General features: G+C 44.2%; 1 protein-coding gene across 5 annotated transcripts in view; it reads right to left on the bottom strand.

Moving 5' to 3' along the window:
* Window positions 1–5892: 5892 nt before the first annotated feature.
* The window catches only part of MPPED2 (metallophosphoesterase domain containing 2), a 182687-nt gene continuing 165176 nt past the window's right edge, over window positions 5893–23403 (bottom strand). For all 5 annotated transcript variants that reach the window (XM_047776090.1, XM_047776094.1, XM_047776093.1 and 2 more), the window contains 3 exons: window positions 13969–14084; window positions 9922–10035; window positions 5893–7278 (listed from right to left, as the gene is read on the bottom strand). In XM_047776090.1, the coding sequence (XP_047632046.1) occupies window positions 7160–7278; window positions 9922–10035; window positions 13969–14084 (349 nt within the window). In that variant the 3' untranslated portion in view covers window positions 5893–7159. The remainder of the gene's footprint in view (window positions 7279–9921; window positions 10036–13968; window positions 14085–23403) is intronic.

Raw genomic sequence — 23403 nt, 5'->3', positions numbered from 1 at the left:
ATCTGTGATTAATTTCTCCTTTCTTACATACCTGGCTATTTTCTGCCAATCACTGATTAATTTATTAAGAAAGCAGTCTTGGAGTTCCCATTGTGGCTCAGTGACAATGAATTTGACTATGATTCATGAGGACAGAGATCCTTGGCCTCGCTCAGTGGGTTAAGGATCCAGTGTTGCCATGGCTATGGCGTAGGCCAGCGACTACAGCTTCAATTTGACCCCTAGCCTGGGAAACTCCATATGCTGCAGGTGCAGTCCTAAAAAGACAACAACAACAACAACAACAACAACAAAAGAAAGCATTTCTTTGGACCTGGTTGCTGGGAATGCAGAGATAGAAGGCCTGGTCCCTGATCTCAGGAAGCTCACAGGCAGAGAGCAGTAATCAGAATGTGCTGCAGGTAGAAGTCTGTGCTTTGTATGAGGGGCTATGCCAGTACCAAAGGGGGAGTTCAGGATAAGGGAACTCAGGAAAGGCTACTAGGAAATACGGGTCTCTTTAAGGATTAAGTTGTTACCGAAGCATTATTGCTGGTATGTGCAGAGGCATGTTGGTGAGCCCAAGCATGGAGCATTTGGGTTCCAAGTCATTTGCTATTTCAGGAGCTCCTTCTGAAAAGCTTAACCTATTCCCAAGGTCACCCCCTAAGGTCGGGGCAGAAATGGGCTATGAAATCACAGGCCCTTTCCCTTGGTAAGCAGGCTCTGAGAGCATTCAGATGCACCTCATGGTAACTGCGGCTTCATAAAAATCAAAACTGATTGATGGGAGCAAGCTCTCTGCCTTCGTGTGTTTAGTCTACTCGTGCTTTTAGTACCACCGTGGCCATGCTTCCTAATGGAAATGCATTTTTCTCTCTCACCGTTACCAGATATATATGCTCTCGGATATGAAAGGCCTTTTACCTCAAGAATTTTGTGTCATAAGGCATCCATGATGCAGAAAGGAAACAAGAAGAACCTACCACAAAGGTTTGGTCAGGTAGTTCCAAGAGAGACAGGAATTTGAAGAGCTCCATTTATGCATGGCTTGGGTTTACCTGACTCAGTCCAGTTCAGAGAATTCATTCTCTTGCGAAGGGCTCTAACAGAAAAATAAGCTACATCTTTCTTTTTGCCCCCCCCCCTTTTTTTTTTTTTGCTTTAAGAAAGTATGATGGGCAGCATAATAAAGTCTTCCATTTATTATAACAGTTCACTGGGTCCTATACTCTACTGATGTTATATCAACTTTTTTTTGTTGTTGTTGTTAAATGGCTGCACCTGTGGCATATGGAAGTGCCTGGGCTAGGTGCCGAATCAGAGCTGAAGCTATGGCCTGTGCCACAGCCATGGCGATACTGGATCTAAGCTGCATCTGTGACCTATGTTGTGGCTTGTGGCAATGTTGGATCCTTAACCCACTGAGTGAGGACAGGGATCCAACCAGCACTTCACAGAGACAATGTCAGGCCCTTAATCCTTTGAGCCATAATGGGAACTCTTGATGTTATAACAACTGAAATCCATTTTCAGTAGGAATTGTCCCCATTACACAGGTGTGGAGTATGGAGCTGAGAGAAGTAAAGTCGTACACGCAAGGCCGCCCAGATGGTAAATGGCATAGCAAGGATTGAAAACAAGCATGCCTGATGCCGAAGTTGGGGGGCTCGTACCAGCACTCAGTGTCTTCCAGACTGGACATACACATGTATGTCAGAATGCATGACAAAAAGCTGACAAAATTTAGAGGCAGAAAAGGCAGAAACCATGTACCTGTCTCTTTTGCAAGAGGAGAAGCTCTCTGCCCATCAGAGGAGCTGTAGGTGGACTGGTGGACGGGAAAGAAAGTGAGCTCTTATGGGAACACTTGGAGGTCAGATTTTGAAGTTTTCTTTTTCAAATAACCTGGTTTAATAAGCCCTCTATAGGCAGCTTGTTCTCTGCTACAAAATCACATCATGTCTGGCCAAACTGATTTTCCCATTTTGATTATTCCTGAACGTCAAGCTGAAAAAGCAATTTATGTTCAAAATTAAGAGCCTAAATGCCAATATGGGGCTATCTACTTGAACTGAACTGCTGTATAACCTCAGCGATGCCACTGACCCTCTCTGAACCTCTTTTTTTTTATTATTATTATAGGGCCACATCCGTGGCATATGGAAATGCCCAGGCTAGGGGTTGAATTGGAGCCGCAGCTGCTGACCTGTCACAGACACAGCCACACAGGATCCGAGCCGCATTTGCTACCTACACTACAGCTCATGGCAATGCTAGATAACCCACTGAGTGGGGCCAGTGATCGAACCCACATCCTCATGGATACTAGTCGGGTTCGTTACCACCAAGCCACAACAGGAACTCCCTCACTGAACTTCTTATAGAGTGCAGAGGCTCACTTAATATGGGCACCAGGGAGGAGGGAGGCTTCTCAGAGAGGCTTTTTTTTTTCTTTTTAGGGCTGCACCCATGGCATATGGAAGTTCCTGGGCTAGGGGTCAAATCAGAGCTACAGGTCCCAGCCCACACCACAGCTACAACAGCACTGGATCCAAGCTACATCTGTGATCTACACCACAGCTCTTGGCAATGCTAGGTCCTTAACCCACTGAGCGAGGCCAGGGATCAAATCCGCATCCTCGTGGGCACTGTGTCAAGTTCTTAACCTGCTGAGCCACAACAGGAACTCCTCAGAGAGGCTTTTGAATCAGTGTGTTTTGCTCTTCCATCAAAGGCAGGATAGGAGCAGAAAAGTAGAGGGGACATTTTGAAAAGGAAGGGAAAGCAGCTCTAAACTTTTGGAAGAGCCATGCTAGCGAGTGGTCACACATGCAGCAGTCCTGCTGCTTCACTACAAGGTAGGAGAAAAAACATTTTGCATTAAGAAGCTGACATCCAGAAGTGGGCCTAGAGCTTTTGGGAACCCACCCATTAAGACTGACCAGTGCAGGAACCCTCCTCACATTCACTTACTTCCTGCCCCATGCAGGCCCAGCAGTGTTTCCACATGCCTCAGCTCATAGCTGAATTTTCAACATTCACTTACTCTCTTCATTCATTTTGACTTAATAATGAAACAAAAAGCACCTTAAAACTTCTATGAAAGTGGGAACAGAGCATGAGAAGACCCTGGAAAACCAAGGTAACATGTGGCTGTTAACTCTATTAAAGCAGTACATCCTTGCCGGTAGAGAGTTGGGGGAAGGGGACATTCTGGGCACAGCAAGTGTTTTATCTGCAACTGACAAATCCCAAATCCTCCCAGCTTCTGTTCCTCCCTACTTAAAGGCTGGGTCACAGTATTTATTTACTTAAGTGATGGAGATGAAGGCAGGCTTAACGCTGGCCACCTGTCAGAATAACAGTGACCTGCCTCTTAAGGGGATTTCAGCAACCTCCCAACATCTTTATAAGACAAAAAGGGATCAGGAGAAAAATGTAAAACAAACAAACAAACAAACAAAAAAAAAACCTCACTAATTGAGCTTGAAAAAGAAGGTGAGTGAAATGTAGAGACCCAAAGGGCAAGAGATGCTGAGATCCATGGGTATCATTTAAGTGATTTGAAAGAGTAACAGGCCCTTTCCTATTCTGAGATTAGATGAGATTTTGCAAAATACATAAAGTCAGTCTCCCTTACCTACCTCTCGCAAATGCCCTTGGCATCCTTCATGGTTTTATAAAGAGAGATTTGTGATAGTTTGCAAAGAATGCAAACAAAGACACTTTCTCCAAAACAACGCCTTGAGGGAGAGAAGTCAAGAGGCAGGTCCCACCTGGAGACCCTCCAGGACACCCAGAGGACCTTATTTAACAAGCACACAGGTACCGCTTCCTAGATGCCAAGCAGTGATCTTAACATCACACAAGATACCATGTAACCTCTCACAAAGACGTCATCATCACCACCACCCCTGTTTTACAGAGAGGGTGAGCACCCAGCCAAAGGCATCAGGGTCAGTCCGAGGTGGAGCAGGCATGCTGGCTCTAGGCTCTGTGCTCATCTGCATCACACTGTGCCAAGATTCAAGCAGAAAGGATGGGGTTCAACTTGATGTGGTTATAAAGCCCTGTTAGTGGACTCCACGGGGCTCCTATGTGAGAAATAGAAAGTACCTCCCCCAACCCCGCCTGCGTCAGTCTTATATCAGCTCTTGAAGGATTTCTACTTTTCTGCTTCAGAGATGGGGAGGTGAAAAGGGCATGGGCGATGGTGTCAGACAGACCTTCCTAGGGAATGATGTTGAACCTTCTATTTTCCTAGGGAAAATCACTGAGCTTTTAGAGCCTTGGTTTCCTATCTAAAAAGTGGGGCTTATGTGACCCCTTCCAGGCTTTTGTGAGTATTAGAAACAAAACAGGACCACCTGTGATAAAACATGATAGAAAATAATACGAGAAAAAGAATGTGTGTGTGTGTGTGTGTATATGTGTGTGTGTGTGTGTGTGTGTGTGTGTGTGTGTGTGTGTGTATATACATATGACTGGGTCATTTTGCTGTACAGCAGAAATTGACAAAATATTGTAAATCAACTGTAATAAAAATTAAAAAAAAAAAAGAAACAAAACAGACCTCCTCGGCAGAGTACCTGGTGATGGGGGGCAGGGTTAGGAAGCGTCGGATTTGTAAGAGCTATTTCAGAGGGTTGCCTGTTACAAGGCCCGGTGGGGAGAGCAAACGTCAGGCCTTCAGACAGTCATCCTGGCCCCCTCTGGAGGCAGTCCATACATGTGGAATGGTGAACCTGGACCAGCTGAAGGAAGCGCTGTCTGAGCCAGTTCACCCTGTAGACTGGGCTGCTTCCTGCTCCCACGCCATGGAAAGCAATTTTAGTGAGTGCTTAGCTTCATTAGTTTGTGTCCAGACGTGCTCTCAAGGGCTGTGCATGCACACTTGTCATCATGATCATCCACCTGTCTCCGGAAAGCCTGTTTTCCAGAAGTCTGAGCCTGACTCCTTGTACACTCACCAGATGAAATTTCCATTCAGTCCTACCGCTTCGTCCAGCTCCCTGGGAAAGAACCTGAAGTCACTGCCCTCTTCTGCTGATGGAGCAGGTCAAGGGAGGGGGTTACCCTCCCACAGCCACAGCACACTTTAGCTACTACGATATTGGATCACTTTTGTGTGGCCATCCAGGACACTTAATAAATATCAACAACTAGGAGCTGGAATTCTGGCCTAGAACATTCTCTGTACTCTGCTGGCACTGGAAATCAAGAATTCTGTTCAAGAACTCCACCATGGGGTAAGACCCACCACGGGGTAAGAAGGAAGGAAGATGTGCAGAATACAATGCAGCAGGCACTGGAAAGCAGACTTCGGGATATATTATTGTGGATTCAAGATCATGCTGCTTTTCCTCAATGCCTCTTCCAGAGAAAATAAAAGATACAACATGGCTTTCTCTGCCCTACCCTCTGCTGCCTCCGGCTGCCACTGCATTCTAGAGGTGGACATCAATTAAAAAAAAAAAAAACACCAAAAAAAAGAGGGGGAGATGGTGGCTGCTCCTGGGGACAAAAGAGAATATATAGAGGTCACTCCATTACACACTGGCTCATCCTCTCACTACCACACAGATGTCCACAAGAGCATCTCCAACCCCCACTGCACGGACCCTCTAGTCCTGTAGAAATTGCAATGGCCAAAGATGAAATCTTCCCTCTAGAATCTACAGAAAGATAGATGGCAGCGTGATGGAAGGAAAGAGTACACTGAGTGCCGTATCGATCTACCTGCCAGCCCATGAATGGCTGGTAATAAAAATTTATTGAAAATTAGAAAAAAAAATGTCACTTATTCTAATTCCTCTGAAAGGGAGCACCGATGTTGCATATGAATAAACCCCTCCTTCCCCAGGACTAAACCACCATCCTCCCACCAGCCAACCCTCTAAATGGCACGGATTTAAAAATCTTGCAATTTTATTTGCATATAAAGGCCGCTAGATATAGAATATCACAATAAATTTAAAGAAAACAACTGCTTTCCTAAATTTCATTAACAAGATAACATAAAATAGAATAAAGCTCAACAGCATTTACAGTGGGAAAACAGAAATGACTATTAGCGACAATATTTTGTGCTAGCGAAGATTGCATCGACACACAGTGCAAAATGGGGGAGGGGAAGAAGGAAGTAAGAAGACAATTCAGGGTATTTAAATATAAAGGACAACTAAGCCTTGTTTTAGTTAGCTTCCATTGCATCCATTTAAGTCTATACACGCCTGCGACTGTACCTAGATTTAACTCAAGCTCTTTAAGACCTTGAGCTCTGAGAAAATGTGTCAACTCCTTCGGACTTCTGATGCCCTGCTATCAAGCATCCCTTTACAGTTGAACTGTCCTTGGCACTATTAAATGCCTAACTTAGTCATAATACACAAAATATTTATATATATAAACCCATATTGAAAAGGAGTCTGCACGCTCATTTTTTTTTACTGCATGAAATACCTGCTCTTGACAGATTCCATTTCCATATTTTTAAAGCTAAAATAATTTAAAAGAAATAAACAAACCATGAGACCTTGTATAACCACAATATAGATCTCACTAGCTAAGCCGTCCTCTAAATGAGGGCTGTTTTCTTCCTCTGACACAGCTTTCTTTACAGGAAGAGTGGGAAGAAAAGACTTTTCCATGCCTACTTTTGTTGAGAAGATTGCTTTAAATCCGGGCCATGTCTGCAAAAAAGAAGCATTCCCAAGAAAAACAACAACAACAACGAAACATCAAAAAATAAAATACTTCAAACAATACTCTTAAACAGTTGTGCAAATCTGGTTGGTTTTTAAAACACTGCCGACCTGTTTCCTTTTTTTTCTTTTTCTTTTTTTTTTCCAGCTTAAAGCATATTAAAATAAGACTTTTGTCACCTTTTCAAAAGAAAGCTTGGCTGTCCTTTGGCGAACACTAACAATTTACAATGGCGTGGCCTTTGAGAAAACAGGAGTCATTTTACAAATTCACAACGCTCCTTTGATTCCAAACGGATGCCCCATTTAAAAAAAAGAAGAAGAAGCACAACCTCTAGCATCATTTGTGTTCCAGCAATTTACAAAAAGAACTCACAGGATCGGTAAATAAACAAGGAAGAGAATGTAAGTTTATAATTAGAAAAATGGCAGTTTTAGACCTTCCCTCGCATTCCAATTGGGCTTTTGGAGCTTCAGGAACCCTGTGGGTTTGGAAGGTCAAATATAATTGGAGGATTGGTCGGTTGAAAGCTGACTGTACACGTAGAGGCATTGATGTATGTTGTGTAACCGTCGGTCATGATGCCGTAACCTGTGGAGAGAGTGTCACACTTACTGTAAAATATATCAGTGGGAAAATAATCCGTGATAGTGACTCAAGGTAGGGCCAGCAGACAAGGAAAACAAAAAAAGGTCTTTTGCTGGAAGGCAGTGAGATGAAATTTGCTGGAGCTTCCCCCCAGATATAACAGTTTTCAGAAGCTGCCTCCCAATTTTCTTTTTTCTTTTTTGGCTGTGCCGGCAGCATGCAGAAGTTCCCAGGGCCAGGGATCGAACTGAGCTACAGCAGTGACAATGCCAGATCCTTAACCCACTGAGCCATCAGGGAACTCCCTGATTTAATTTTCTTTAAAGGGAGAATCCTCCACTTTAAAGACAAGTGATTATTTTTTCTTTATTTAAACATCAGATTTGTCAGGGAGAGGCTGTGATTTCTTTACCAGTGAGAATAAAGAAGAAACATATTTTCCCTCTTGTAAATTATGATTTTCATTTCAAAGCCCTAGATTAACTGTGAAGTTCTAGGGAAGAGACAGAGTAGCATAAGAAACTCCTCAGGGGCAAATGCATCCATTATCCAAACCCCAAATGGGCTTCAGGACAGGTGAAAAGGGAAAGAGTACAGTGCTGGGAGTTGGGAAAGACGAATGCTTAGCTTCCTTAGCAACAAGACAAGTTCTAAACTGACTCAATGCAAGCTACCAATAAGTGAACTTATTTTACTTGGGTTGTGTGGCTTTGATGCTGAGTTCCACTGCTTTCAAAAGAATCAGGTAATCAAATGCCCAAGTGATCTGGACAGATATCACCAAAGGACACTGCCTCCTACACTAACCTGGACACTGGATCAAGCAAAAACACTTCCCATATGCATTATAAATCTCTTGTGACCTATTAGAAGAAAGCTAAGAAAATTCCTCTGGTCTTTGGGTACATCTGTTCCTTTTATAAATTTTAACATGTTGAATTTTTTAGCATATTTGCAAATCCGCACATCTCCCTGGATACCTTCTATTTTGTCTTACAGCCTCTGCAATTAAGTTTGTAATTCTATGTTGGTCTCAGGCTCTTCTTATGGCATAGAAAAATATATGTGTGAAAAAAGAAAATGATCAAACTCTAACGATAAGGTTTTTTTTTTTTTTTTATTCCATTTGCTAAAATTTCTCCAAGCAAGCCTGTGGAGAGCTTAATGAGGGTCAATGGAAAAATCTCTTAAGAAAAGAAAGGAGGCATTTCAAACGTGCACTGTTTAGTTCTGGGGTCATAAAGTCTTGTTATCTCTCTCCATCAAGAGGCTGGTATTTGCCCTCTCTCTGCCCTCTTCAGCTGTCCTAAGCGAATAAAAGCGAGACAAGTTTATTTGAATATGATCTCTTCCTTTTTAAGCAAGTTTATTATTTTGGGACTTTAGTGGAATTCCCCAATTGTCTGGCTAGTTTAAAGCTAATTAATGATTGAAAAAAAAAAAAAGCAAACTCATAGGCACGAGGCAGGAATTCAAACCTGATAACTGGTCCCCAGAAATGCTGTTGGGACATGATCTCCCATCCTCCCCCACCCGCAGCCTGTATCATGCCTTAGACAAGCGCCCACCTTTTCAGGATGATATCCGCTCTCTGGGAGCTGCCCGCCTAGCTTTCCATCCACTCAGCTCGTGCCTGCACTTGGAGTAAGCTGAATTTTCTCTGGCCTCAATAGGATGATTTTCAATATGCTGTTTATTGCTTGCCTAACCAGGAAGCCACTGGACTGTGGGCTTTGAAAAGCAAAATCTGGTGCCTGCCCACATACACACACCCCCTGCACACAAACATTTCTAATCATGAGAGACTGGTACGGCCAGAAGACATAAGGCCTGCTGAAAGAAGGCCTCGGGTCTGTCCCAAGGTCTGGCTACTCCTGGCTTAAAAAAGTCAGGACAGACAAAACCTAGACTCCTGAAGCTTCCCATGAGGTTTTCTGGTTCTGTGAACTTGACTCAGCTTACCTAGAAAGGCAGAAAACGGCAACTGGACCAGTTCCCAAGTAGGGGAAATTTAATTAGGCTGTTTAACCTCAGCCCGAGTTAACAGTGCTGATTTCTAAGAAGTCTGAAATGGTTTTCTGAGATTAGCAATGTCTACCTGCAAAGCGTAGCTTCCGTCACTTCTGTTCTTTGTCTTTTTCCTTGCACATCCAAAGTTATTTTTTGGAGAAAGTCTTGTCTTCCTGGGTCTTTGCACACATGCCATAGGAAACTCAGTATTTATAGGGAGGATGAGGCCATGGATGATATTTAGTCTAAAATCCATTTCTCCTAACACTCTCAAGGAGAAAATCTGACTTTCTTTTTCCCCCAGGGGTGCTTTTGAGCAGTGGTTATCAAACATTCTTCATGTTTCCATGAAGATTCCAGAATCTGTCCAGGGTTAGCGCTGCGTTTGCCAAAAGGTGGGCCAGACCTGGTTTCCTAACTCTCCATGCTGCTTAAAAGAGAGCAGGTCCACACAAAATATTTATCAGCAGCTTTATAAGTGGGTGTTTCTCCTAATGCTTGACCTTAGGAAAGGGTTGCACTGGTAAAAAGAGTTTGGGAACCACTGCTAGTACTCCCATGTAGCTAAAGTCTCCACTGCGGAATGCATCACGGATAATGACACAGCATGCTGTGAAGCCTTTCTCTCAGCCTTACCTTCATGGATTCCACCAAACACATGGAGTTTGGGCCGGACTCGCCGCTGGACTGTGTTTAAAAGCTCCACGCAGCCCACTCTCTGAAGTTCCTTTGGAACCCAGTCTCGAAAACCTAAGGGCAAAATGTAATCAATACTCTTAATTTTCTGCCTTCAGGTAAGGTTTCATTTAGACTTTCAGGAAGCTATAACTCACAGAAGGTTTATTACATTATCTGTAATCCTACCCTCTCCATTAAAGCTCACAATGGCTTTTAAGGAATTTTCACTTTGTCTTCTTTAGGTTCTTGAATTTTTTTTTTTCTTGTTTCCATCTTTTTTCTTCCTGTTAATTAACTTTTTTTTTTTCCTGTAAAGTATTTGATTTATTCTGCCAAGGGTTTCAAATCTTCTTCATTGGCCCAATGACATTTATTCCCGGCAGTCCCATAATCTCTCTTTTTCTCTTAATTCAGTTATTTTCTCTCTTAAAAAAAACCTGTATCTCTTATAGCAGTCTACTTCCAAGATGGTTCAAAGAAGAAGGCTAGGAGGGGCTGCCTATAAACTGGCCACATGATACCCTGCTCTCTTTAGACACATCAACTCTTAACCCTTGGTGGTTCCTGATGACCAAAGCTTAGGAATACCAAGTTCCTCCTTGAGTGCCCTCTCTGGCAATAGGGCAACCACGGTGACCTGGCGGTGGCATGCAGCAAACTGGGACTAATTGACTACCTTTACATAAGAGCCACTTAGTTCTATGCCTGATGCGGAAAATCCATAAAAACGGACATCAATTATAGCAGAAGTCAGCCATCTGAGTGATTATGGCCCGGAATGGAATCCAATCACCTCAGCAGGATAGGGTATAAAGAAGGCAGGTTGGACAAAAGGCTAAATCATCATCAGTGGGGATCCATTCCACAGCTCCATTAGGTGATTTCTACTATTCAGAAATGGTCAGGCAGAAAGGGACAGGCTAGCTTATTCCACTTTGGCAGAACTGTAGAAACGAAGATGCAGCATCTCTGTAAAGACATGCTGGCTGGGGTGTGGGGAATGGACAGAGAGTTTGGGAAAACATCGGATAAAAGTAGGGGCCCTATAAAAATCCAACCAAAAGGGCTTTCCGGAGTTCCCTGCTGGCTAAGTGGGTTAAGGATCTGGCCTTGTCACTGCTTTGGCTCAGGTTCAGTCTCTGGCCTGGGATCTTTCACATACCACAGGCACAGTCAAAAAAAAAAAAAAATCCAACCAGGGGTTTCAAAACTTTGTTAATTAGAGGAAAAAAATTTGTAACCCCCAGTGATTGTCTTAGTCCCTCATGGATATATTTCTCATGAAGAGGGAAAATATCTCATTTCATATGCAATCACCTGAGAAAATGTCTTATTTGTACCATAATAGTTAACATCCCATGTGCCAGGGCTCCCTTGCCAGCAGGAGAGGATTCGAGGGCAATTCTTACACCCAGCCAGCCCCCACCTCCTAGTCCAGAATGTCCACAAGATTCCCTGTTGATTAAGGTTCAATGTTACCTTATGAAAACGTTGCCTGACCTTTCATTTTGGAACTTCTCGCTATGGATCTCTCTTTGCTATACACACAGTCCCTCTGTGGATTGATTACTCCACCTTTACTTCAAAGAGAGGGAAGGCAACCTCCCTATTAAGTTTCTGGGATGTCTGAATTCTCTGGACGCTAGAAGTCAGATTTACTGTTACTGCCACTCACTTTCTGTACCAAAATTAATGGCCTGATGGCATCTATGAATCAACTAATCGTTCTGTTTAAAGTTATATTCCAAATAATACCTTAAGTCTGTAAACATCTCTATGCTGAGGCTGCCCAAGTCCCTCACGGTAAACAGCCTATGGAGGATCGTATGCCTGCATCCAACGAGGAAGCTCAGGGGAAGGGTCAAGTTGGCCGGGATGAGGTCTCTCTAGGGTCTCTCTGTGTAACTCATGCAGCTCATGCTGATCGGAATAATCAGCCAGCTATTTCATACTTTAGTTAGCCTCTAAAGACTGCGGAATAGGGAAATTAATTCATTTTGACTTTTTTTGTTTGTTGGTTTTGCTTTTTTAGGGCCACACCTGCAGCATATGGAGATTCCCAGGTTAGGGGTCGAATTGGAGCTTCAGCTACAGGCCTACACCACAGCCACAGCAACGCAGGATCTGAGACGCATCTGTGACCTACACCACAGCTCATGGCAATGCTGGATCCTTAACCCACTGAGCAAGGCCAGGGATGGAACCCGCAACCTCATGGTTACCGGTCAGATTCTTTTCCACTGTGCCACAATGGGAACTGCCAATTCATTATGACTTGATAAAGGCTACTGATAAGTAGAATCTTCTAAAATATGAAGGCAGGGGGTGGTGACACTGAAGCTTTGAAAAAGTTCAGGAAGTGTTGATTTTGTACAAATATGTACAATTTCTCTGTCTGCAACAGAACTGGCTCCCCTTCTTTTGCTCCCTGCCCCCTTCCCCCCACCATCATTAATGAGCACTTCCTTTGTCAGGGTGGGAAGGCATCATTAAGTGGTGTGGAGGGGGAAAATACCTACACATTAGGGGATTTTTTATTTTTCAGGCTGACAAGAGGAGGGAAGGGACATGGATAGCAACCCCAGACCACAGAGAAAAATCTGTGAAAATCATTCAGTTTTGTATTTAAGTGTTTTCTCCCTCTTTCCAAATCAAGATGCTCAAGAAAACTTTTCTAGCATGGTACATTTAACGACTTGTGAAGAGGATAGATTCCCTGTTATGTGGTTTTTAACGCAATTGAAAAAAAAAAAAAAAACTCTCCTACTGAAATGGAAACATCTAAACTGCCTGAGCATACCTTAGTTTGATCAGGAAGGATGCTGGCATAATAAGTACCAAGGAGACCGGAGGGTCCAGGTGGCAGTCCCGAGTGAACTATGATGTGTGGCTAAGCCAAACGCTAACAAGCTCAAGTACAATTAGAAGATAATTATATAAATCAAATAATAATCTTCTGACCCACAATCTGGGTAACTGCAGATAGCTTTGAAGCATACTGACAATCTAAACCCGGATAAAGGACTGTATCTGTAAAATGATGATGATGATGGAGTTCCCGTCGTGGCGCCGTGGTTAACGAATCCGACTAGGAACCATGAGGTTGTGGGTTCGGTCCCTGCCCTTGCTCAGTGGGTTAAGGACCCGGCGTTGCCGTGAGCTGTGGTGTGGGTTGCAGACTTGGCTCGGATCCCGAGTTGCTGTGGCTCTGGCGTAGGCTGGTGGCTACAGCTCCGATTCGACCCCTAGTCTGGGAACCTCCATGTGCCGTGGGAGCGGCCCAAGAAATAGCAAAAAAAAAAAAAAAAAATTAATGATGATGATGATGATAATGATGTTTTTTGGATGCACTTGTGGAAGTTCCCAGGCCAGGAACTGAACCCACGCCACAGCAGTGACAACACCTAATCTCCACATTAGGCCATCAGGGAATGCCTACGATGAGTAACTTTAAGTAATAGTCAATACAAGTCCTTACTTAGCACCTTAGTGGAAAAAAAAAAAAGACAAAAGGATTCTTTGCTTGTATAATTAGCTCATTGTTATATATTAAAGATCTCCTAATTTCACTCTTACATGGAAAAGGAAAATGAATTCTTTAAATGAAAGTTTCCATCATTTCATTGCCATTCAAAGGCCCCTGTGACTGCGAGGTCTGTGTCTTTCTTCTAGTCCCCTCTCCCACCTCCCGCCCTCACTCCAAAGTGAAGAAAGTTCTTAAAATAAATGATCAAACTCAAAAGACTGTGGTGCTCTATACTCATCTGATTTCCCCTGACTTGACTAAATCAAAAAATTTAATTTCACAAACACCTGTAAGCCCAGCAGAACTGCTGAGTTTAATTATCATATGGGGTTTCTTTAAAAACACGGATTTTTCTTTTGTATTCACTTTCTTTTTCTTTTTTTGGAGAAAAATGATTAGATCCCTGACGCATTATTCATTCTGCTTGGGGGAATAAAAGACATCACATATGACGCAAGAACAACCTTTGCTTCACTTACCTAGAGGAGGTCCGTGTGTCATGAGAATGTCAATGCCCTCGGGGATGAGGTTCCACTTGTCCAGCAGAGACTGACCTCTGGGTAGGTTAAAGCCCCATCCATTAAACCACGGGGTCCTTTGGGGGAGATAATGCAAATGGTATCAGGCCAGCAGAGCCACGTTTCTGCTCTACAATAGTTCTCTCTCGCACATTCCCCCACGGTTTGCATTGCTCTCTTTTCTCTTTTTGATGGTTGGCCCTGGCAGCAGGATGCTTTTTTGTTGACTGCTTCAAAACCCAACCATCTGAAAGCTAGTGTGAAGCCTACGAATTGTTCCAACTAGAAAGGGGCAAGAGAGCCATTACAGTGAAGACTCTCCCAGCAGACCTCTATCAAAATCTGAACAATGCTTGGTCTTCCCCCAAATCTAAAGGTGTCCAACCCAGATCCAAAGCATGACCACCCTTCCTGTGGCGCCTTGAGGCTAAGAGATTCCACCAGTACTCCTGCTTTCTCCCCATCACTGTGGTGTTGCTTCACCGGAAGGTCTCTTAGTGAAATCTTTGGAGAAAAGGACAAGTCCTCTGAAGCAGAAACCTCCGTACATAGAGATGGTTTGAATATCCTGGACTAAGAATGATGAAAAAATATGAGGGGTTCTGAAAGGTGAGAAGGACACGGTGAACAAAAAGCCAAGATGGAATCTTCCTCCTGTCACCAGAGGGAAGATTTCTGGGGACACCCCTGGTCACTCTGGAATTCACCGTCCTGATAGTGAATGTGAGCATTTCACCCTCCCAGGAACTTCAAGCTCCAGGGGAGAGTTTCTCACCTCGGTGCTCTATGCAGAAATGAATGGGGTCTTTGTCTACCCAACGAGCCTTTCTAATTGGAGCTGAAAACATCTCTACCATTTATACTCACTCTAGAACTATCTCTCTTTTTTTTTTCTACAAACACTATAGTCTAAATCACATAAGAAGCAAAACAGTGCCCAGTGCTGTCCTATTCCCAAACATCCAGATGAAACCATTATTTTTCTTTTTTAAGAATTTAAATGATTTTTGTTTTTTCCATTCTAGCTGGTTTACAGTGTTCTGTCAATTTTTTACTGTACAGCAAGGTGACCCAGTCACACATACACGTATACATTCTTTTTCTCACTTTATCCTCCATCATGCTCCCTCATAAGTGACCACATACAGTTCCCAGTGCTATACAGCAGGATGGAACCATTATTTTTCAACACCAACACTCTTTTGCTCTGTAGAAAAATTGCAATTTTCTAGGGTGCACATGTAAAAGATGAGTTGGTTAATTTTCTGGCTAAGCTCAACTTTTCCCTCAAGCTTAAGCCTACTGAGAGGTAACCCTGTATACAAGGGCACAGCTAATCAAATAGAGGGGTGGCTATTACGTAAAGCCAATCACAGGCCAGACTAATCGGTCTTTCAAGACTCTCTCTCAGAAATGCTGACCAGCATTCATTTGGTGGTGCACATGCACAGTCAAGGCCAGAGGTGAAAGGATGGAGCCTGAAAGCCACGTGAAAATCCACGTTACCAAATGAGAACTGCAGTTTCCACTGAGGTGACTGAGAGACTAAATTCCAGAGATAAGTGACTAAGTGGCTCCAGCTAGAAAGAGAAACCAAGGAAGTATTTGACATGGTTCCTAACCACTCTCCATGTCCCTAAGCCATCCTCAGGAAGCTTACTTCTTTGGTTTTTTTTTTTTCTTTTCTTTTCTCTTTCTTTCTTTCTTTTTTCTTTTTTTTTTTTTTTTACTGTGCCCATTGAATTTAGAAGTTCCTGGGCCAGGGATTGAACACATGCCACAGCAATGATCTGAGCTGCTACAGTGACAACGCCAGATCCTTAACCACAAGGGAATTCCAGGAAGCTTATTAACAATCACAATAGCTATACAGCAACGATAATCATTATTGAGGCTATTACTTTTTGAGTGTTTCCTTTATGTCAAAGTACTATTCTAAGCACTTTATTTGTATTAACACATTTAAACTTCATAGCGAGCTCATGGGGTGGATGCTATTATTATTTTTTTCTTACTCTATTTTATTCACACTTAAGTTTTTGTTGTTGTTGTTGTTTGGCTGCAGTGTGCAGCAGACCGATGTGGGATCTCAGTTCCCAGATCTGGGACTGAACCTGGGCCAAAGCAGTGAAAGCACTGAGTCTTTACCACTAGACCACCAGGGAACTTTCTGGTGGGTATTATTATTAACCACATTTCACAGATGAGGAAGCTGAGGCACAGAATGGACAAGTAAACACAACAAATAAGTTGGATGTAAACCTTAACAGTCTGGTTTCAAAACCCAGACTCTCAACCACCATGCAGCTCCTCTTATATGCTACCTGAATCAACTTACTACTTGCCCTGAGGAAGCCTCCTCTGTCTTCTTTCAAGTTTGAGTGTCCTCTTGCTTGAAGCCAAATGAGCGCTGAACTGGAATAATGCATCAACTGCATGGTTCTGAAATCCAGCTGTGAGGTGCTGGCATGCACACCAGTGGTTTTTGCCTGCCCAACTCCCTACCTCCTTTGGGTAACAACATCGGCTTTCTTCTGGCATACCTTTCCCTCCCCCACTCAGTACCTGTACTCTGGTGAGGCTGACTCATCCTTGCTCAGAGTGAGAGATGTACTGCCTCCCCCTGAATAGTGACTGGTCTAGGGATGAACATGTGACCCAAGACGGGCCAATGAGAGTCATCCTCAGGATTGTGTTGGCACTACCGAAAAAGAAGTCATGGTATCCTCTCTGGGATCCCAAGTCTTGAGAGCTTTGTAAGCTTGCTGTTGCCTGGGAGCTATCTCAGCCACCATGCAGATAGCCTGTGCTTGAGAGGTAAACCAACACAAAGAATGCCAAGCCAAGAAACTGAGTGCCTTGGTGGCCTTGTCAGACATGGGGAGCCAGCTGTACTTGAAGCCAATCACCTATTTCTTCCAAGTATATAAGCCAGCAAAATCCTTTTCTTCTTCTAAGCTTGAGTTAGATCCTGTTTCTTGCAATGGAAAGAGTCCTAAAATATCTAGTTATTGTATTTAGTGTAGAAAGGACCTTTGTACCTATGGTAGGCAATAATTACCCCCCCCCCAAGATGTCCATGTTCTAATCCCTGGAACCTATAAATATATGACATCACATGGCAAAGGAGGATCAAAAGTGTGCTGATGGGGTTCAGGAGCCAATCAGCTGATCTTAAACCAGGAAGATTATCTTAGTTAATCACCTGATCACCTGGATGGGTCCAGTGAAACCACAAGGGTCACTACAAGTGGAGAAGGGAGGTAGAAGAAGAGATTAAAGTGATGCAGTGTAAGAAGGACTCAACCTGCTGTTGCCAGATTTGAAGAGGAAGAAGAGGAGCATAAGCCAAGGAATGTGGGCATCCTCTAGAGGCTGGAAAAGTTAAGGAGAGAAAACAATTGCTCCCATAGAGCCTCCAGAAAAGAGTGCAGCCCTGCTGACACATGGATTTCAGCCTGCTGAGACCCATGAGAGACTTCTGACCAAAAGATTGTGAGGTAATGAATATGTGCTGTTTTTGATGAATGGATAAAGAAGATGTGATACACACATACACACAGGAATACAACCCAGCCATAAAAAGAATGAAAATGTACCATATGCAGCAACCTGGATGAATGTGGAGGACATTATGCTAAGTGAAATAAGTCATACAGAGAAATTCAAATACTGTATATAACACTTACATGTGGAATCTAAAAAATTCAGCAAACTAATGAATATAACAAAAAAAAAAATAGGCAAACTCGCCAGATACAAACAAGCTAGTGGTTACCAGTGGGGACAAGGAAGGGAAGAGAGGCAAGACAGGGGAAGGGGAGTAAGAGGTACAAACTATTAGGTATAAAATAAGCTATAAGGATACACTGTACAACGTGGGGAATGTAACTAATATTTTAATATAACCATAAGTAGAGTACAACCTTTAAAAATTGCAAATCACTGGCGTTCCCGGTGTGGCTCAGCAGTTAATGAACGGCTAGTATCCATAAGGGCACCAGTTTGATCCCTGGCCTCCCTCCGTAGGTTAAGGATCTGAGTTGCCGTGAGCTGTGGTGTAGGTCACAGATGTGGTTTGGATCCCGAGTTGGTGTGGCTCTGGTGTAGGCCGGTGGCTACAGTTCCACTTCGACCCCTAGCCAAGGAACCTCCATATGTCGTGGGTGCAGCCCTAAAAAGACAAAAAAAAAAAAATTGTGAATCACTCTATTGTATGCTTGTAACATGTAATACTGTACAGCAACTATATTTCACTAAAAACACTTAAAAAAATATGTGTTTAAGCCATTAAATTGGTGGTGATTTGTTATAGCCGTGATACAAGACTAATACAGTATCCAAAATGTCTGAGCTAGTTATAAAATACAGGGACAGCGAGTGGCCTGAGCCTCACCCAGTAGGCGAGCATATGTTCAGTCAACACAGCTCTTCCACAGCCAGACTGTCTTGCCGGCCAGGATGCCATGGTTCCCTCTGAGGAAAAGGCAGTGCTCACTTTCTCATCCAGTCCATCAGGATGCACCTCACATTGCGGGTCTGGGGATCATGCAGGTAGAGCCTTTCGGACTCAATGAATCAACCCCTTCCTCTCTCACCTTCCAGGACTCCCTGCCTTCTGAATCTTGCACATTTTCATTAGAGTCTAAAATAAAGCCTTCCCCAGTTTGGGAGGCTCATCTTCCCGCTTTGGTTCACAATATTAACCCTCTTCCAAGATTTGTTTTAAAAGTTAGAAGAAAAAAAAAAAAAAGTCCAGTTCAGAACCCAGTGAAAACTCGGTGAGCATTCTGGCATGAGGGAGAGAAAAATAAGCAAAAACATCTGTTTTCCTAGATTTTGAAAACAAGCTTCTGGGCCTATGGTTCCTGACTGAATGGTGAATAAAGAAGGGTTTGAAAGAGTCCCAAGCACACCCAAGTAGTTGGTACAATGAGGGGCTCTGATTTCCCTGCCAGAGTGTGTCTGAGGGCAGTCAGCCTCTGAGCCGCGGGATACCCCAGGGGCTTCCAGAGTCTAAGGAACGGGACTTAATTTTTTCACTCTTTTCCAGTTTTCCCTCGTAGAATTTTCTCTTGGAAACCCACAGCCCTATTCCCCCAGGAAATGCTCAGTTTTACAAGTGCTCTGTAAAAGATTAAGACAGGCCCATGGTCTATAGATACTTTAAATTTTATTTGGTTAACGTTAAGCCTGTGACAAAATCCAGACGTTTCCAAGTTAAGGGTAAACTTTGAAAATGTTTGGCTTTTCTTTTGACTCAAACCTGTACTTGCATGAGAGCAAGAGAGAGGTTAAGTTATAAGGAAATGAACATTTATCAAGTCCCTGATACACTGTACATACAGGTGTGGTTTAAGCTAGACAGTTACATTTAATTCTTTATAACAACCCTTGAGCTAGGTATTCTCAGCTCTGTTTTTATTTCTTTAATTTCTTTTTTATTTATCTTTTGGCCACACCCAGAGCATGTGGAAGCTCCAGGATCAGGGATCGAACTCAAGCCACATCAGTGACAACGTAGGATCTTTTAACTGCCAGGCCACCAGGGAACTCCCAGCTCTGTTTTCAGATTAAAAAGCCTGAAGATGAATGCTATCAAGTAATTCGTACATGGTCCCAGATTGGTCAGTAGTAGAACCAAGATTTGAACACAGATCTGCTGGTTCCAAAGCCTGTGTTCTTTTGTTGCACAAGGCTTAACTAAAAGCTTCCAGCCTGGATTTGATTTTGGCCCTCACATAGGTAAACAGAGCTGATCCATGCAGTCCCTTAGGGTGTACACTGCGCAACTCCAGAGGGTGCCGTGGCATTGTGTGATGGAGGTGGCCCTGGTGAAAATGCAGTATGACTTGGACAATGCTGGTATGGCTTTTCTTGGATATTTTCTATTCCTCTAGATCCTCCAGATCAGGCCTTTTCCATAAGACAATGACCAGGACATGGGAAAAGCAGCCCGGTGATGGGTTCTAGAAAGATCCCAGCATGGTGTAACAAATGGGGCATATATAAGTGGGAGACTCGTGTGCTAATTCACAGTCAGGCATCAATTCACTAACTCACATGACCGTTAGGTAAGAGAAGGGGCCCGTTTCCTCCTCTGAGTGAGGAATGAGTGGGCAGATGCGGTTGTGGGAGTTCAGGATTTTTAGGCTGCAGAACTCTTATGCAGAAGCCCCAGCCCAAGGTAGGTACATGCAGGGGCGTTCGGGCCCAGAACTGGGACAAAGGGGCTCTGAACCTGCTAACTCCCTCAGCCCCCTCCTCCTTTCTGACCTATGCTCCTGAGCACAGCTGGCACAACCTGGCACTTGAGGGTCTTTCCGTGATCTAGAAATCCTCGAGTTCTATCATTCTGTGCAAGATTATCAACGTTCTGAGTAAATGCTGCGAATTGCTCTCAATGAATTACCTAAATTGCCTGTAAGGGACCGAGGCCAGCGTGGGAGAAATAGCTGCTCAGAGCAGAGACCAAATGTGTCAGCATCAATGAATAATGCTTAATCCAGTTGAGTTTCAACCTGAAACACGAAACCCCAGCAGTGAGCCCATCAGGGGATCACTGGAAAATGTGTGCACGGCCAACCTCCAGAGCCCCACAATGTGTTTTGTTCTGTAGCAAAGGGGAGGCGAGGGAGGGAAGGAGAAGAAGGAGGAGGAGGGAGGAATCAAGGGAACAATGTCTACTGCCTCGGCCAAGGACTTAATAATTAGCTGTGACTAACAAATGCCACATGGGAACCGACTTGTAAGAAAATGTCCCACAAAGCACCCCATTGCCAGTGGGCCAATCTGAGCCTGCGACTGCCCCTCCTAGACAGGGATTAGAAAATCCTGGAAGGAATGGGAGGACTTCAGCTGCTTGAAGCCAGTGGACCAAAGCCTTGGGTGGATGGAAGCGGAGGATGCTTTCAAGGCTCCCTCTCCCTGCTCTCAGAGTTAGAGGCACTTGGCCTCTCCCGGCTGAGAGTTCAGAGGCAAGTGCTCTGCGAGTTCACATAGCCAGTACTTGTTCCAAACAATGTCAATACAAAACAGGTTTGATCTATGGAAGCTCGCTGAGATGAAATCGCTGCAAAGGTCATCTGTGTTTGCCATACACAATGCCATGGTGCGGGTGGAAGGGAGCTGCCGGAACATAAATCCCAGGTGTGGACAGGTGAATGGCTGTTCGCTCTTCCACCAACTTCGGTGGGGATTGGGATTTGGAAACGAGACGTTGTTATGTGTTCACAGCCCCGGTGTTGGTCAGTGCCAACAAATGCCCCGTGGTCCAGTGGGTCCTGGGCAGGCTGCATCACAAGGACTTGGGATTCTTACAGATAAAGTCTCCTGGGTGCCTCCTGCAGAGGTTAGAGCTGGAAGCCCTGGGGGGCGGGGGGGGGGGGGAGGCTCTGCTGGGATTCTGCACCTGAAGGCTGTGAGGGGAAAAAGGGCAAGTTCACGGAACACCCAGATTTAAGTAAGAGCTGGTGCGGTGGCTATGCCACTTAAAATTATGAGAACCTGTTTTTTTTTTTTTTTTTTTTTTAAGTTAGCCATTCTTGTTTTGGAGGCAGTGGGCACAAGTGTGGATTATGGAGTCAGACAGACCCACATTCAAGTCCCAAGTCTGCTACTTACTGGCTTCTCGGTCACCTCATCTTTCAAAAAGAAACAGAATATCCACCTATGTTGATCAAGTGAGATAATGAGATAATTTACGTAAAACTTTTGGCAGAGTATCGCCACAGAGTATTAATGTAGAGCTTTTCATTTATATATGATATATGCTGACAGTGTGTGTGTATGTGTATATATATACACATACACACGCAAATGTGCAAGTTATTTTTCTCTCTCTAGAATTTCACGAGCTACGGTTCATCAAATCATAGACCCTGTTGCTCTAGACTCTGGAAGAGTCCCCAGTGCATAGACAAGCATTACTAGATGGCGAGATAGGGCCTGATTTCCTCCAGCTGATTACTTATTAAAAGGCATTTCCTTGGCCCACTATCAGAGTGGAAGTTTTTCAGAAAGGCACTCACTCCTTCTTCGCTCGCTGGCTGGCTCAGTCTTGCATAGACAATCCCGTGGAATGTGAGAAGCACAGGGCAAAACGGTTAGTCAAGGCTGCTTAGCTGGCAAGTACAGGTGGCTAGTTTTTGACAGGATTTTAAATTGGGGAAGTTCAAGGAAGAGGGTTGCTTTGGGTCCTTGGAATATTTATAATAGGGGGCTTGGAGAGGTTCACTGGAGGAATCAACGTGCTGCTAATTAAAGCCATCACTGCCGCCTGGCACTTCTGTTAAGCAAAACTCAGAAAGGGAGCCACTTTCCACATCTCCTTTCTTTTCTAAATGGTGGCGCTTCAGAATTGCAACCTCCTCCGCACCCGGCACTTCCAGACGCCATCGGCCCCTCTCCGACTGCACATCACACTAGGTCCAAGAGAGGCTAATTTAACCACCGCTGGTTAAAATCACACCGCACTTCACAGCGCCTTTCACATGCCATGAAGCTGTCATGATAATTCTTGATCTCTGGCTCACCTGACAGCTCAGCCCTCCCTTGACTGCAAGGCTTCCCGTCAGTTAGAAATAGCAGTTTCCCCGGCACCAGATGTGTCATCCTGAATATCCAGATGAAAGGCAGACACCTGCCCGGCTCCGCTCCTTGCCTCCCTTTCTCTCTGGAGCTCTGGAGTTTGTTTGAGAAGCCAGCCTTCTCCCTCCCCAAGTCCATCCCCTTGGCAGCCTGGAAGTCACTCTTCCATGCAATTAAAAAGATGTCTCACATTAGGCCACGGAAGAACCTCACGTCTTGTGCAGCAAAGACAACGCACAGAACAACTGCCATCCCTAGGAGAGGGACGGAAAGCTTAACTCTGGGGCAAGATTGACACCCCGGGCAGCTGCCTGGGAGGCCCTCCTCCGCCAAACCCCAGGCCCAGCTGCCTCCAGAAGGCCGTGCCGGCCTCTCTCCCGCCAGCTGTCTAGTCCCATTACCTCACTATGACTTTGAGGCTTGGTCTTTCATTATGAGGTCCTTGGGATGAAAAGAGATACTGTTTTGATAAAGGGCAGGCCTGGGTGAATAACAGGGTCTGTTGCTGTTAACAGAACAGGAACAAATCATACCCAAGGTAGTTACCTGAGGCCCATGAACTGCAAACAAGGGCTTTGTAAACCCAGGCAGCACACTCTGCTGTCTTTACAGACACATCAGCAGTGTCCCCTTTTGGGAACTAATAAGGAGCAAGTGGCAGAATTAAGCCTCTGTTACCCATTCCCCTCTCTCCTGCTGAAGAGGAGATGGTAGATGCAGAATTTGCTTCAGGAACCAAGGAGAACAACAACAACAACAATGCGACCTGTTTTTGAACTTGGTGTGCCCTGAATTATTAAAAATAAT

The sequence above is a fragment of the Phacochoerus africanus genome, chromosome 4 (genome assembly GCF_016906955.1).
Source record: "Phacochoerus africanus isolate WHEZ1 chromosome 4, ROS_Pafr_v1, whole genome shotgun sequence".
NCBI lineage: Eukaryota > Metazoa > Chordata > Mammalia > Artiodactyla > Suidae > Phacochoerus > Phacochoerus africanus.
This window is presented reverse-complemented; position numbering and strand designations above follow the sequence as displayed.